This window comes from Sminthopsis crassicaudata, chromosome 2 (assembly GCF_048593235.1).
Source record: "Sminthopsis crassicaudata isolate SCR6 chromosome 2, ASM4859323v1, whole genome shotgun sequence".
Classification (NCBI taxonomy): Eukaryota; Metazoa; Chordata; class Mammalia; order Dasyuromorphia; family Dasyuridae; genus Sminthopsis; species Sminthopsis crassicaudata.
The window spans coordinates 466,806,301-466,820,978 of record NC_133618.1 but is presented as its reverse complement, the minus strand read 5'-3'; the positions used below and the strand labels follow the sequence as shown (position 1 = coordinate 466,820,978).

The 14,678-nt window shown below is 43.8% G+C and overlaps 1 protein-coding gene across 1 annotated transcript in view; it reads left to right on the top strand.

The window, feature by feature from the left end:
• NR5A1 (nuclear receptor subfamily 5 group A member 1) overlaps positions 1 to 13,658 on the top strand; it is a 50,297-nt gene extending 36,639 nt beyond the window's left edge. The window contains exon 7 of the mRNA XM_074293061.1: positions 10,747 to 13,658. Within this exon, the coding sequence (XP_074149162.1) occupies positions 10,747 to 10,994 (248 nt within the window). The 3' untranslated portion in view covers positions 10,995 to 13,658. The remainder of the gene's footprint in view (positions 1 to 10,746) is intronic.
• Positions 13,659 to 14,678: the final 1,020 nt, after the last annotated feature.

The following is a 14,678-nucleotide window of genomic DNA, read 5'->3' as shown; positions in this document are numbered from 1 at the left end:
TTCAGGCTGAGACTGCATGAAAGACCCTCGGTAGGAATGTTGAGGAGGGAATTCTTGCTTCAGGTAAAGATTGAGCTGGACAGCCTTTGGGATCTTCTCCAGCACAAATATTCTAGTTCAGATATTCTCTGATCTTACGCTGTTCTAGGATCTCTTCCATCTCTGGTGTTCTGTATTCTTTGTCTTTGGTCTGAGATCATCCCTTCCATCTCAGACATAATGGTTTTTTTTTTCTCTTCTCTCATAGTCTATATTCTTTTTAAAAATTACTATGTTGACTTTCATTGACAAGTATACATATTACATAAACAAGAACAAAAAAAAATAAAAACAAAGGCAAATAGACTATAACAAAACAAAAAGAATGATTGTAAATGATGGTAAATGTAACTGTAAAAAGCCAAAATAATTTTAACAAGGTAGTAACAAAATTGCCCTGTTAGTTTCCATAACCTTTCTGATTCTTTTACATTTATCTGGCTTTTGTTGCTGTTATTATTGTTTTTATTTACATTTTTGTGTTCTTCCAGTTTTAATGTTACATTTTCTAATACCTATCTGGTTGTAATATTCTGTAATTGTATATTTTAAGGCCACTTTCAGTTTCAACATTCTATATTCTCAGGTCCCTTCTAGTTCTAACAGTGTATACTAAGTGGACTTAAAGCTCTGATGGTACAAGATTCTGTACCTTGATGCTCCATTTGAGAGGTTTAGGGGTGGAGTTTAATTGGCCACAGAAGTTCTGCCCTAACTACATCAAAGTCTGTGAGTGTGGATGAAGGAGTTCCACATGGGAAGTTGTGACTTGTCTCATCTTCCTTAACACACAGCACAGTGTTACCTGTCTCACTTAGCTGATGGTCCTAAGTAGTCCCCACCCGTGCCCTTACTTCACAAGACAAATAGTTTTGGAGGAAGAATAGGGAAGCACTTGTTCTTGGGCCCTGATGACCCTGGGAGATGGACACTCACTGCTGAATGCTTTACCAGCCCATAACCTGTTCATTCCTTCTGTGTATGTTATTGGTGGGGAAGGGGGAAAAGGTAAATGTGTCCTACTTATCATAGCTTAGGAGAAGGAACATTGTTTCTGAAGTCATAAGACCTGAGTTCTCTTCTAACTTAGATACCAATGGTCCAGGTCACATACAATAATACAGTGGTCTCTCTTGGGCTGCCATCTGGAGCTTGTGAAGGAGAGAAATGATTACTTCTCTTGAATCCCAGATCATGGTCTTCCCCATTGAGGAGTGTGGATAATCACAGTTGTACAGGAGAGCTGGAAGAGACCTCAGAGTTCAGATGAGAGGATACAGCATCCCCTAATTTTACGAATGAGGAATTTAGTCTCAGAGAGGGGAAACCTTGTCTAAGCTCTTAGGAAGTGGTACAGTTTGAAACCAAGTTCAAAACTCCACAGCACCAAACTGCCTCCTCCCAAATCCTCTTTTCAGGGCTTTGTCACTCTTGTTTGTTCCCCATTTTCTTCAAGGAACGGTAAATTTCTTCAAGATCCTCTAGATCAAACTGATGTTGTGAAGTTCTCCCTGGGGGATGCTCTATTAGGAAGGCACCTCAGCCCTAATAGATCTGTCTCCCCCCTGAGAGTCCTCCTAAGGGCCAGGAACCTTCTCTGACTATGACCTTAGAGGAAAGGGAGAAAACAAACATTAATTAAGCAACTATTATGTACCAGACAAATGCTAAATGCTTTACACATATCACCTCATTTGAATTTCATAGCAGCTCTGGAAGGAGCTCCATTTTACAGTGGAGGAAACTGAGGCAGACAGAGATTAAGTAACTTGTGCAGGGTCACATAGCTAGTGAATATCTAAGATTGGATTTGAAGTCCAGTCTTCTTGATTTCAGGTCCTGTGCTATCTCCACTGCAATACCTAAATATCTTAAACTAGTCTCTCCCACTCTCTGCACCTCACTCCGGTTCTTGGGATATAGGAAAAATAAAGCTGAAGTTAAAAGGCCTGGGTTCAAATTTGGCCCCTGCTGCTGACTCATTGGGTGACTCTGAATTAGCTACCTCTCTAGTCCTTCGATATTTCCCACGGAAAATGAGCAAGTAGACTTATGAGTGGCAGCTAAGTAGGGGAAAAAAGTGGGTTTCAAATTATGGTTTGAATTCAAACCATAATTTGAATCCCAGCTCTGACATTCACCAGCTATGTGACCATGTTTCTCCTTTTGTCAAAAAGAGATCAGACATATCTTACAGAACTGTGAGCAAAGTCCTTTGAAAATTTCCAAGTGTTATAGAAATGTATGTTGTTATCATAAGGTATCCTTCAATTTAGAGTGAAAAGGGACTTTGAAGATCACTTCATTTACTTTCTCATTTTACTGATGAAGAAATTGAGGTTCAGAAAGGGGAAGGAGCTTGCCCCAAAGCTATACAGGTTGTGAGTAGCAGAGTCAATAATATGATTAAATAATAATTCTGTACTACCCGATTATTCATATAATTTTGATATTTATATTAAATGATTGTTTTATTTGTATATATTTATATTAAAGTGATCTAATAATTTTCATACCATAAAATTACTTATTATACCAAATACTCCAAAGCTTGATGATTTTATCAGTGTAGACATTCCCTCCATGTCCTCAGATTGTGAGCCCTTTGTTACTTGGCAGGTGGTTCTAAGAGTTTCTGTGGCTGTGAAATTGATTATTCTGGTGGTCAACTTTGTAATGACCCTCTTCATTCTTAGCTAGGCTGGTCATCCCACAGCAGACATAAAGTTGTCACTGTTCCCAGTTGGGATCCTTCCAGTTTTGTGGAACCTGCCAGTCAATCAGTCAATCAATCTAGACTCAATTGAGCCTCTCAGGGTTGCTGTCAGGATCAAATAAGGTAATATTTGTAAAGCATTTAGCCACATGCCTGCCTCATAATCGTTGCTTAATAAATGTTTATTTTCTTCCTTTATTCCAAGGTCACGGTCAGAGAAGGCTCTTGGCCCCTAGAGGGGCTCAGAGGTGGTAGATCTATTAGAGTTGGGGTGCCTCCCCAAAGGAGCACCTCCCCCAGGGCTCATAGCAACATCCACCTGACCTAGAGGATCTTGAGGAAATTTACTGTTCCCTGAAGAAGTAAGGAGGACACAGGAGCAATAAAACCCCGAAATATGAAAAAAGGATCCAGGAAAGCAAATTAAATTGTTGTTGCCCACAAGGAGCTTGTATTTCATCATAAAAGACAATGTGTGTGTGTGTGTGTGTGTGTGTGTGTGTGTGTGTGTACAAAAACAAGCAAAGATTCAAGGTAATGGGGAGGAGACACTAGTCCCTGGGGGGATCAGTAAAGTTCTTCCTGTAGGAAGTGGAACTTGAGCTGAGCTTTGGAGGAAACTAAGAATTTCCTGAAGAAGGAATACATTCTAAGCATGGAGATGGAAATCTAGCACTGTGTTGAACGAACAGGGAATAAGTTGGACTCAATTGTAGAGTATATGAAGGAGAAAAAGTAATATGTAATACTAAGATAGGTTGAAGCCTAACTCAATGAGTTTATATTTGATCCTAAAGGTTATAGGGAGCAATTGGAATTTAATGAGCAGGTGAATAGCCTGGTAAGACCTGTATTTTAGGGCAGAGCTTCTTAAACTTTCAAGCCCTTTTTGCTTAAGAAATGTTTATGTGACCTTGGATATATAGAAATATAATATATATATGTATATATATATATATATATATATATATAATAGTATACAAATCAAGCATTTAATGATGACAAATCATAACTTTCCAACTCCCACATTCAGTTACTTATAGGACCCATCTGGGGTTGAGACTGCAGTTTAAGAAGCTGGGTTCTAAGAAGTGTCCTCCATTTCAGATATTCAATGCTTCTAGATCCCACCGTTTATAATCTATGAAAACTCTTGGTGATATGACAAATACCACATATACATATATGTGTATATGTGTGTATGTGTATGTGTATATGTACACACACACGTTTGGACTAATGATTGCATTAGTATTAAAGTTCCCTGTACTAATGGGGTATTTTCTTACCCCAGGGAACTTTAATACTAATGAAATCTATCAATGCAGATATATAACTCCTTCACAAATAATAGTCTTACAGAGTTAACTCGGGGACATTCAGGAGTTAAATGACTTGACTAAAGTCACACAGCAAGCATGTGGCCTTCACATATACCACATCTGAGGTCAGTTATGTATCCAAAGAAGCAGAGTAAAATCTCCACTTTACTACCTTACTACAGAGAGAGTTGTGGTCCAGAGACAGAGTGATTTGACATTTTAAGTATCAAGGGAACTGACACTTGAGCCAGGTGTTCTGACCCTAAGTCGAGTCTATCGTGCCAGGTTACCTAAGGAGGAGGAGGATGTTTGGCTTCTGGAAATACCTTTGGTAGAGAAGATAAATTGAGTTCACCCCTCATATGCAAAATATTGGGGTGGACCTAGAGAGAGCTGGGAGCAACAGGTCTTGTGTCTGTGGTTGAGATCTTGTTGGAAGAATTTAAGGATTTACAGTCAAAAGGTCTGGATTCAAGTGTTGACTTTATTAGCTATGTGACCACTGGCAAATAAATACTTTCATATCTTTGAGCCTGGGTTGCTAAAAAGGGAGATGTCTTTGCTGTACTTACTACCTCGTAGGGCTATGTGTGTAAAGCTCTGGGGAAATATAAAAGTACTACTACTAATAATTTGTTAAATTATATGTATACATTCTTCTGCTGCCTACCCTCAGTGTCTCATGGAAGTCCAGTGATGACTGGGCTCTCAAAGAGTTCTCTGCCAGCAAAAGATGAGCTTGGGCAGGTATTAGAAGGCTGAGAAAACTTCAAGTCTACACTAGCAATGGGCTGGGTACCTGTTGTCTGAGGATCAACCTTAACAAGGGCAGAGAGTCAGCAGGTGAGGAGTTTTTTTTAAGCCAGTGGAGCTCATGAAGTTGCCCTACTAAGGCCCCATAGGAGGAGCCCATAGATAGAGGAGATGCATGGAATCTTTATACTAGAGCTGGAAGGAATCCCTGCAGCCATTGTGAGTCCAACTCCTTCATTTTACAACGGGGGAAGCTGAGGGTCAGTGATATTAAGGGACTGGCCCAAAATCATTCAGGTAGTAAGCAGCAGGCCCAGGATATAAACTCTGCTTCTATGACTCCAGTTGAGAGCTCCAAGTTCATTGCTTCCTCCCAAAACTCTTTTTAATCAATGGGACCCTTCAGCATAGAAGGGAATCCACTTACCCAACTCTATGCACTTAGGTTTTCAGGCTTATTCTGGTGTTCTTTCCACAAAATCACACCTACACTGAGTTAAATGTAATAATGATATTTCTTCCCATTTGTGGAAAGTTCGGAAGTCTACAAATCCCATTTCATTTTGTTATTGTTTCAGACCCTGTCAGTCGTCTGACTCTTCTCACTTCTATTCAGGGTTTTCTTGGCAAAAACACTGGTGTGGTTTTCTATTTGATTCTTCAGCTCATTTTACAGATAGGGAAACTGAAGCAAAGTTAAGTGACTTGCCCAAGATCACCCAGCTAGGGAGTGTCAAGTGGGACTTGAATTTAGGAAGATGAGTCTTCCCGACTTCCCTCTGTCCATTGCACCCCCTAGGTGCCCTTCTACTCATCCTAGGTTAAAGAGTTCATGTTGGGACAGGGATTCAGATCTAGATACCTTGATTCCTGTCCTGTCATTTTACAGATAGGAAAATGAAAGACTCAAAGAGATTAAGTATCCAGTTCTTTTTTATTTAAAACATTTAATTATTAAATCTTAGATGAGATGAATAATTATTTGATTTTATAATTTAATTTTAACTTAATAACATCAAATTATAAGCAATTTCCTAGGGTGGGAGAGCACCCTGAGTGTTGGTTATGCCTTTCTTGTTTGGGTGGTATTGGATGCTGGGGCTGTAGTGTGTGTGTGTGTGTGTGTGTGTGTGTGTGTGTGTGTGTGTGTGTATGTGTGTGAGTGTGAGTGTGTGAGAGTGTGTGTGTGCCTGCAGAAGGGGGTGAATCAGGGATCAGCACCTGGGGGCACTTTAGCCTCTGCTTGCTGGGGCTCAAATTTCCTTGGAAGCTGTTGTGGACAACAAGGGCCTTAGACAGGCGCTGTGGGCGGGCAGGAGGATCAGGGTTTCCATGATGGTTGAGTACCTGAGTGTTAGGAGGATTAGAGTTAGGGCTTTTCATGAGGGGCAGAAACTGGGCCGATTCCACCTGAGAGACTGAGGATTCACACTCTCCCTTCCCCCCTCCGGCCCCTCAGGTTCACCAGGAGGGATGTGAGAATACAGGCAGAGGTGAAATTTCACTCGATCACTGGCCCCCAGAGTTGGAAAGATCTTTACAACATAGAATGTTAGAACTGGAAGGAACCTAGGACACAGAATGCTAGCTAGGGGTTATCTAGTTCAACTTCTTCCTTTTTTTTTTTCAGGTAAGGAGACTAAATAAAATGATTTGCCAGAACTCACACATGTAGCAAGCCTGTGGCTGCAATTTAAGTCCATTCCCTCTGACTGGCTACACCATCAATGCTCTTTCCAAGTCATCCTGCTACCCAGTAGTAGTGCAGGGATTCAAATCCAGTCTTAGATGCTTATTAGTTATATGATCTGGGCAAGTCAATTAACTTGTTTTTGCCTCAGTTTCCTTACAGTTTTCCTTACTGTAAATTGGGTAACAATAGTTCCTGCCTTGCAGGGTTGTTGGGAGGATCAAACAAGATAATACTTGTAAAAAAGAGCTTAGCACAGTGTGACACATAGTAGGCACTATATAAATACTTATACCCTTCCTTTCTCTCTTCCCACCTGTCCTTCAATCCAGTTAATTTCCTTCAGAAGAATTTTTAAATTGTTTGCTGGCATGCAAGGAAACTATATTTGGTCCTGGGAATAGAAAGATAGGAAATAATGTGATCTTTATTCTCAGAGAGTTTACAAGGTAAAACATGATGAATGAATAAAAAAAGCATTTATTAATTTCTTACTATGTGCAAAGAATATTGAGGAGGCTTCAGCTACAAGTCAGATGGAAAAGTCCCAGGGTCCTTAGGGTGCAGCAGCAAAGCAGATGGCAACACATCCTCTTAAATGTCATCTGCACTGATAAAATCATGTCTGCTTATGAATCCTGCTGATGATTCCAAGGTCTTTGGTGGAGAAGACTTTTTTTTTTCTGGTCTAGCATTCTGTGTTCTAAGGTTCCTTCCAGTTCTAACATTCTGTGTCATAAAGATCTTTCTAACAATAGAGCTTATGATGGGTGAATTTTCACCTCTGCCTGTACATTTACAACCCTCTTGCTGAATCTGAGGGACAGGGGAGGGAGGAAGGGACAGTGTGTGGAGGGAGTCTCAGCCTCTCAGATGGTGTCAGAGTAGTCTGTGCCCATTGTAAAAAGCTCCAACTTTAATCCTCCTAATACTCAGCTGTGTTGATGAGTCCCTGACAGTCAAAAATGATCATGGAAAATCTGATTTCCTCCTTCCCACCTCCATCCACCAAGAATGGGAAAGGGAAAGACTCAAATCTTTCAAAATCAGCCACTGACATTATCTGTGTATCTCAGGGAAAATCAGTAGCAAGAAGAAGGCAGGAGCTGCCTGGACCTGCAAAGGAAGCTGCGGGTGAGGAGAGGGGAAGCACAGCTCATCCTTCAGTGATATTTATTTGGTCAGTGGTTGGTCAGGGGTCGGGATGATGAGACTTTTCTCCACAGGGAGGTCCAGTCTCCTCCATCATGGCTGTGGGGGCAGGCTAGAAGTAGGGTTGACAAGTTAAGCTTTTCCCAGGGTTCTTGGATTCAGGGTTCTAGACTCTCTTCAAGATGGTATGGAAGCAAAGGAGCAATTCAGACAAAGTGCTCTAGCAAAATCTGAGGTGAGAGAGATCCTTTCAGTTGGGGGGTATCGAAGAAAGGTGCATTGGAGAGGGTTTTCTGGGGTAGGCAACACTTTTTTTCTGGGCCCATCAGGAAAAAAGTTTCCAACAGGTGGATCTGGGACTGTGTGCTCAGAGAACAAAAGACTCAGGAGACAAGAATCATTATCTTCAAGAAATTAAAGGCTGCTTATGAACTTGAGGCTAGAGGAAGGCAGAATTTAGCTTATCTTAAAGAAAAAACTTCCTTAAAGATGAGAACTTTCCAAAAGTAAACTGGGCCACCTCAGGTCAGGATTAATTATCTTTGTCACTGGAGCCCCTTACTAAAAAGCTGAAAGATTGCCTGTCAGGGTTAGTAATAATTCTTTCTCTAGTCCTTTTAAAGATTTACAAAATGTGTTTTCCCACCACAATTCTGTGAGACAAGTCCTGTGTTAATCTCATTTTACAGAAAAAGAGGCTGAGTAATTGAGAGGGAGGGGGAGTGGTCAGTCCAAGCTGGCAGGGCTTGGTTCTGAATCCCATTTCCTTTCTCCTTTACCACATTTATATTAGGGGATCCTGGGCATCCTCTCCATGGGAGTTGGCACAGGAATATATGTCCCTTCAATTGTGATTTCCCAGACCTCAAGGGCTGAAGTACCTTGTCTTAGAGAAAGCAAGTGCTTCATCAGAACTTTGTAATGACAGTAATGGGGGTGGGGCTGGTGACCATGGAGATGGAATGATGGTGATAGGGATGCAGGGAATGGGGATTACGGTGACTTTAAAGAGATTCTGGAGATGGTAGTGATGGGGATACAGACACTAGGAATAGAGATAAAAGGATAAGGGGAACAGCTGATACCTATGGGTAATTTGGTGATTAGTGAGGCTGCTGCTGCCCCCTCCAATTCCATGCTTCCTAAAATGTTACACCCATTTTCCTAATGCACAGATTTGAGCAGGGTGAGCTATAGCTTTCTAACAGTTTCTATTTATATATGGAATAAAGTACTTCTTAGTTGAGTACTCAGGATGCAACATGATCTTTCCAACTTTAGGAAATGCAATTCCATCCCATGTACTTTATGCCTCACCAGATGAGGTTATATTGTCCCCTGTCAATACCCCCATGTTCTCCTGCATTTGTGCCTTTATCTAATCTATTCCCCATGTTTGGTATGGAAAGATGGAATACTATCTTTACCGGCTGAAATCCCACCCATTTCCAAAGATCCAGCTTAAATATCACCTTCTCCATGGGGAAGATGAGTGCTAAATCATCCACAGACAGTTACTATCTGTATAACTTTGCGGAAATCATCAAATTTCTGTTTACCTCAGTTTCTCCATCTGAGAAAGGGGATAATAGCACCTACCTTTCAAGATTGTTAATGAGGCTCAAATGAGATAATATTTGTAAAGGGTCTGGCACAAAATAAGTGCTATATAAATGTCAACCATAATTATAATTATCTTTCCCCCTCCATGATCTTTTCTTTGGGTGTGTGTGTGTGTGTGTGTGTGTGTGTGTGTGTGTGTGTGTGTGTAATTGGGATTAAGTGACTTGCCCAGAGTCACACGGCTAGTAATTGTCAAGTGTCTGAGACCACATTTGAACTCAGGCCCTCCTAATTCCAAGACTGGTGCTCTATCCACTGTACCATCTAGCTGCCCCTTCCTCCTTTGATCTTGAAAAACATTTTATCTGTATCTTTCCATTAGACATCAAAGGAATTGAGACATTTATAGTCCATTTTAGTCATTTTATAGGGATAGGGACAAGATCTATAGTTTCACTGATATAAATTGCTTCATGGTAAGGAAAATCTTATAAATGGAGGTAATCACCACCTGCAACTCAGAATTTTAGAAAATTGCCTGGGACCCTGAGAGACTATACCTCTTGTCCAGGGTGACATTGTCTATCTGTTTGTCTCCTTCTCTTTCTCCCTTTCTCTGTCTCTCTCCTCCCTCTCCTCTCCCCTCTCTCTGTCTCTCCCTTCTCTTCTTTCTCTGTCTCTCTTTTCCCCCTCTCTCTGTCTCCCTTTCTTCTTTCTGTCTCTTTCTCTCCCTTTCTCTGTCTCTTTCCCTTCTTGTCCTCCCCCCTCTCTCTTTCTCTCTGTCTGTCTCTTTCTCTGTCTCTCTGTTTGTCTATCTCTGTTACTCTCTCTGTCTCTTTTCTCTCTCTCTCTGTCTTTCCCCTCCCCTTATTTTTCTTTGATTCTCTCTGTTTGTCTCTCCCTTTCCTTCCTCCCATTTCTTTCTATCTGTTTCTGTCTCTGTAACTCTCCTCCTCCTCCTTCTTCTTCTCTTCCCCCTCCTCCTTCCCTCCTCTCTCCTTCTCCCTCTCCCTCCCTCTCTTCTTCTCTGTCTCTCTGTTTCTCTCTGTCTGTCTCTGTCTCTCTCTGTCTCTGTCTCTCTGTCTCTCTCTTGACTCTCTGTCTTTGTCTCTCTCTTCCTTCCCCCATCTCTCATCTCTCTGTGTATGTGTCTTTCCCTCTCTTCCCCCCCCCCCCAGTTTCTCTCTCTGTCTCTGTCTCTCTCTACATGTGTGTGTTGCTTTGAATCCTGGTCCTCCTGGCTTTGGGGATGAATCTCTATTATACCCCATTTAAAGGGGGAAAAGCTAAAGTATAGAAAAGGAAAGATTTATTCAAAGGCACAGCACGGATTTGAATCCGGCTCCCCTGGCTCCAGACATTGTTTTTTCCTATTGCCGGCCCTGACTAATAATGGGGATGGAGTGGGGGAGTCAGTGCGGGTGATGGGTACCGGGGCGGCAGCGGGGACGGGGTTGGGGGCGGCGGAGCCGGGGGCAACGCTGAAGCTGACGTTGTCCATCTCTGTGCAGATGTGAAGTTCCTGGAGAACCACAGCCTGGCCAAGGATGCGCAGGAGAAGGCCAATGCGGCCCTGCTGGAGTACACCATGTGCCACTACCCGCACTGCGGCGACAAGTTCCGGCAGCTGCTCCTGCGCCTGGCCGAGGTGCGCTCCCTTAGCATGCAGGCCGAGGAGTACCTCTACCACAAGCACCTGGGCGGGGAGGTCCCCTGCAACAACCTGCTCATCGAGATGCTGCACGCCAAGCGGACTTGAGCCTCTGGCCTGGCCCGGCCAGCCCCGGGGACCCTCCGGGCCGGGCAGGGGAGGGGTGGCCTTGGCCATATCTGGAGATGATTTATTTTATTATCACAAGCCTGGTGGATCTTATTTCTTGGAACTGCTCCACCCCTCTCTCCCAGGGACATCCTCCCCGGCCAGCGTTTGCAAAAGGGGGAGGGAAGGGGGGTGGACCTGACCCCTGCTGTGTGTGTATGTGTATGTACGCATGTGTGAGCACATGTGCCCATGTGTGCCTGCAACTCCCGGGCCCTGCTGAGCCAGGCTGATGTCTCGGAGAACAAATCTCGGCTTTGCTACCCGCTACCTGTGTGACTCCGGACAAGTCGTTTCCCTCCCTCGGGCCTCAGTTTCCTTCTTTGTAAAGTGAAGTGGTTGGATGCTTCCTAAGTCCCTTTCCAGCTCTAAATTCTAGGATTCTATGGTCATTATCTAGGAGAGGTGAATGCTAGGAAAGAGCTCTGACCTGGAAGTCAGGAGACCTGAACACTGGTCCTGGCCCTCACGCTGACTCACGGTGTGGCCTCAGACAAGGCCGTTTCCCTCTCTGTGCCTCAATTTCCACCTCCATAAACTGAAGAGGAGATGTTGGGCGAGATGATCAATAAGGTCCTTTCTAGCCCTGCCATTTTCTCTTCTGTAGAGCTTCTCAGCCAGTGACTGCGTGGCTAAGCCGACTGAGTGCCCGTCACCAGCCCTGGGCCCTTGGGGGACAGGAGGGGCATCCCCTCTAGTCCATCCTGCTCTTTGTGCCGAGAGGCTGAAGCCCGGGCACAGACGAGATGGGGCGTAACTTCACAGGGAGCCCCTTTTCCTTAGTCTCAGCCTCCCCACAGGACAGACTCAGACTCCACGATACACACCCCAGATACAGGAGAAGATGGGAGAGAGGAAGAGAGGAGACAGAGCGCCTCCCCAGAGAAAGGGCAGGGGGGAGCCCGCAGCGCCAGCTCATCATGCCTTTGTCTGATTTCTTCATGAACCCTTAAGAGAACATAGAATGAGTAAAGGGAGGGTGGGGCTCAGCCCTTATTTCATAGATCTTGTTATTTTAGCAATAAAAGAGTGTGTCACCCTGAGCAGAGGCTTATGGAGAATGGAGGGAACCTGGAGAGTGGCTGGCACAGGAAATCCTCCCCCCACCTCCTGCCTTCCCTAGAGAAAAAATTGGATACAAATCACAATTCATCCTCTCATTGGACAAATCCAGGCTGATATTATTTGCAAGGCTACAGAAAAGATTTGCTCTCTCCAACCATCTCTGTCATGCCTTGAGAGGGAAATGGAGATCTCTATGGACAGATTTGGGGACAACCCTAGGAGTTGAGGAGAGGGAGGGGAGAGGATTTAGGGTTGGTGCCCATTGACAGCTCCCTGGTGCTGTTACATTCCCATTACCAACACCTTTATTCTTTCCCAGCCTCATTGCGGAATTGGGTCATTGTCTCTAAAGTTCTTTTAATTGCAGGAATTTGGGGATTCCCAAGTAGACTCATTTCTCCTGGGCTCAGAGGACAGCTCTAGGAACAGTAGGTAGAAATTTAAAAATGACAGATTTAGGATCTAACATCCTCAAGGAATAACATCCTTACTGCTAGAGCTGTCCAAATGTTGAATGGATTCTCTACTATCAGACAACTTCACAAAATCTGAATAAACAACTTGTTGGGGACATTGTGAGGAAGATTCATAATCAGGAATGAGGGGGGAGTCCTCTGACCAGATGAACTCAGGGGTAATTTCTAGCTCAGAGATTCCATGAATCAGAATGGTTAGGGTCTCTTGCTCACCCTCACCCCCCAAGGGAACTCTAGACCCTATGAGGGTTCTCAGGATGGCTGTGTGTATGGGGGTGGGGGAGAAAAGGGCTGAAGTGAAAGAAATTCTGAGCCTGTAAAGCCTTTGCCACTGTGGAGATATAGTGGGCTGCCCTTTCTCTCTCTCTCTCGTGGATACCTAGGAAGAAAACAGATTGCCAAGGAGCTCTGTCTGTAGCCTGTACCTGATCACCTTTGCAGGGCCTGGGGAGACAAAAGCTGTTTTCAGGTGAAGGGCTGGGAAATAGGGACTCTAGTGCTTGCCAGTCGTAATGGTTTGGAGTCCAAAATGAGTTGCTCATTTACCTGGTACTGGTCTATCTGCTCTTTCCTTACTGGGATCTTTTCTGACCCAAATACAAGCCCCATCCCAAAGCCTCCCTCACCTTTTTTGCATTGTATTCTCAGTGGCCCAGAATCTGTTCTCAGATCTAGTTCCCCAGCACTCATGCCCCTCTCCCACAATCTGCCTGATTCACTAGGGATGGCTGGCGAGCTAGATGGGGTGGGGGGGGCAAGAGATCCTCAGAACAATACAATGCATGAATAGATGAACCAAGGGCCTTTCCCCCTAGAGCCTTCCTTGTTGCAATTTGCCCAAATCTGGTGAACCTTGGCTCAAGAGCATGGGTATTTCTCTTTCCCGTCTGTCAGTCTCTGTGATTCAATCCCCACTTTGAATTGGGTGGCCCATTGACCAGCGGATGGGAGACACACACTGTGTCCTCTTTCTGGAAAATAAGAAGTGCCCTTAAGTGTCTCCCCCTCCCCAATGGGAAGGTCTCTACCCTTCTGCCCTCCTCCAATAAATTTTGCAATTGGTTTCAAAGTGTTTTTACTTTTGTCTTTTGAAACTTTAAGTATCAATCTCAATTCACTGGGGTTGAGGCTCTGAGGGAAGGTGGAGGGGGGTGCATAAAGCCAAGGGCAAAAACTCAGCAAAGAGAAACAGGTGTAGATCACCAGTTTTGAATAGTATGCTCCATTTCTCTACCAAGGGTGTGTGTGTGTGTGCGTGCGAGTGTGTGTGTGTATGCATGCATGTGCATGCACACATGCATGCATTTATATGTGTGCTTCTGTATGCACATGTGTGTATATGTGTTTTAGGGGTAGGAGAAAGTGAATCAAAAGAAATGAGGGAGAGCATTATCAGTGGTTTTCAAAAAGCAGGTAGAGACACTGAAGAAGCATGCTTTTTAAACACTGGGGTGGTAAAGTAAAATATAGTGGGCTCTGGATGGCTCAATGATTAGAGTAACAGGCTGAAGTCAGGAAGATTCATCTTCCAGAATTTAAATGTAGTTCGTTCCATATACTTACTAGCTGTGTGACTTTGGACAAGTAATTTAACTCTGTTTGCCTCAGTTTCCTCATCTGTAAATTGAGCTGTAGAAGCTCTGACATTCTGTGTTCCAAGCTCCCTCATAGCTCTGACATTCTATGTTCTAAACTCCTTTCCAGCTTTAACATCCTATGAATCTATGGGGCAGGAGTTCTGGCTGGTCCCCTACTTCCTAAAGTGAGTTTTCCATATTCCAAGGTAATCCAGCCACTGGCAAGACAAAGAAGATGAATAGACATTACCATGGTGGAAGGGGGATGAGAATAGGACAGTAGAGCCATGTGGAAGCTCACATGTATCTGCTGAGCTCAATCAAGGTGGGGACAGGTGTATGATGAGAATAGAGGGGGAGAGAAAGGGTCAAAGAACCTGGCTGCAGGCATCCACTAATTGGACTCTCAGAATAAAAAGGAGCAGGATGGTTGGTGAGAATACCTTGGAACCCCTGATTTAATTTCCCATCATTCCCCCTCTCCCCCGCCATGGACAGGAGTCCTA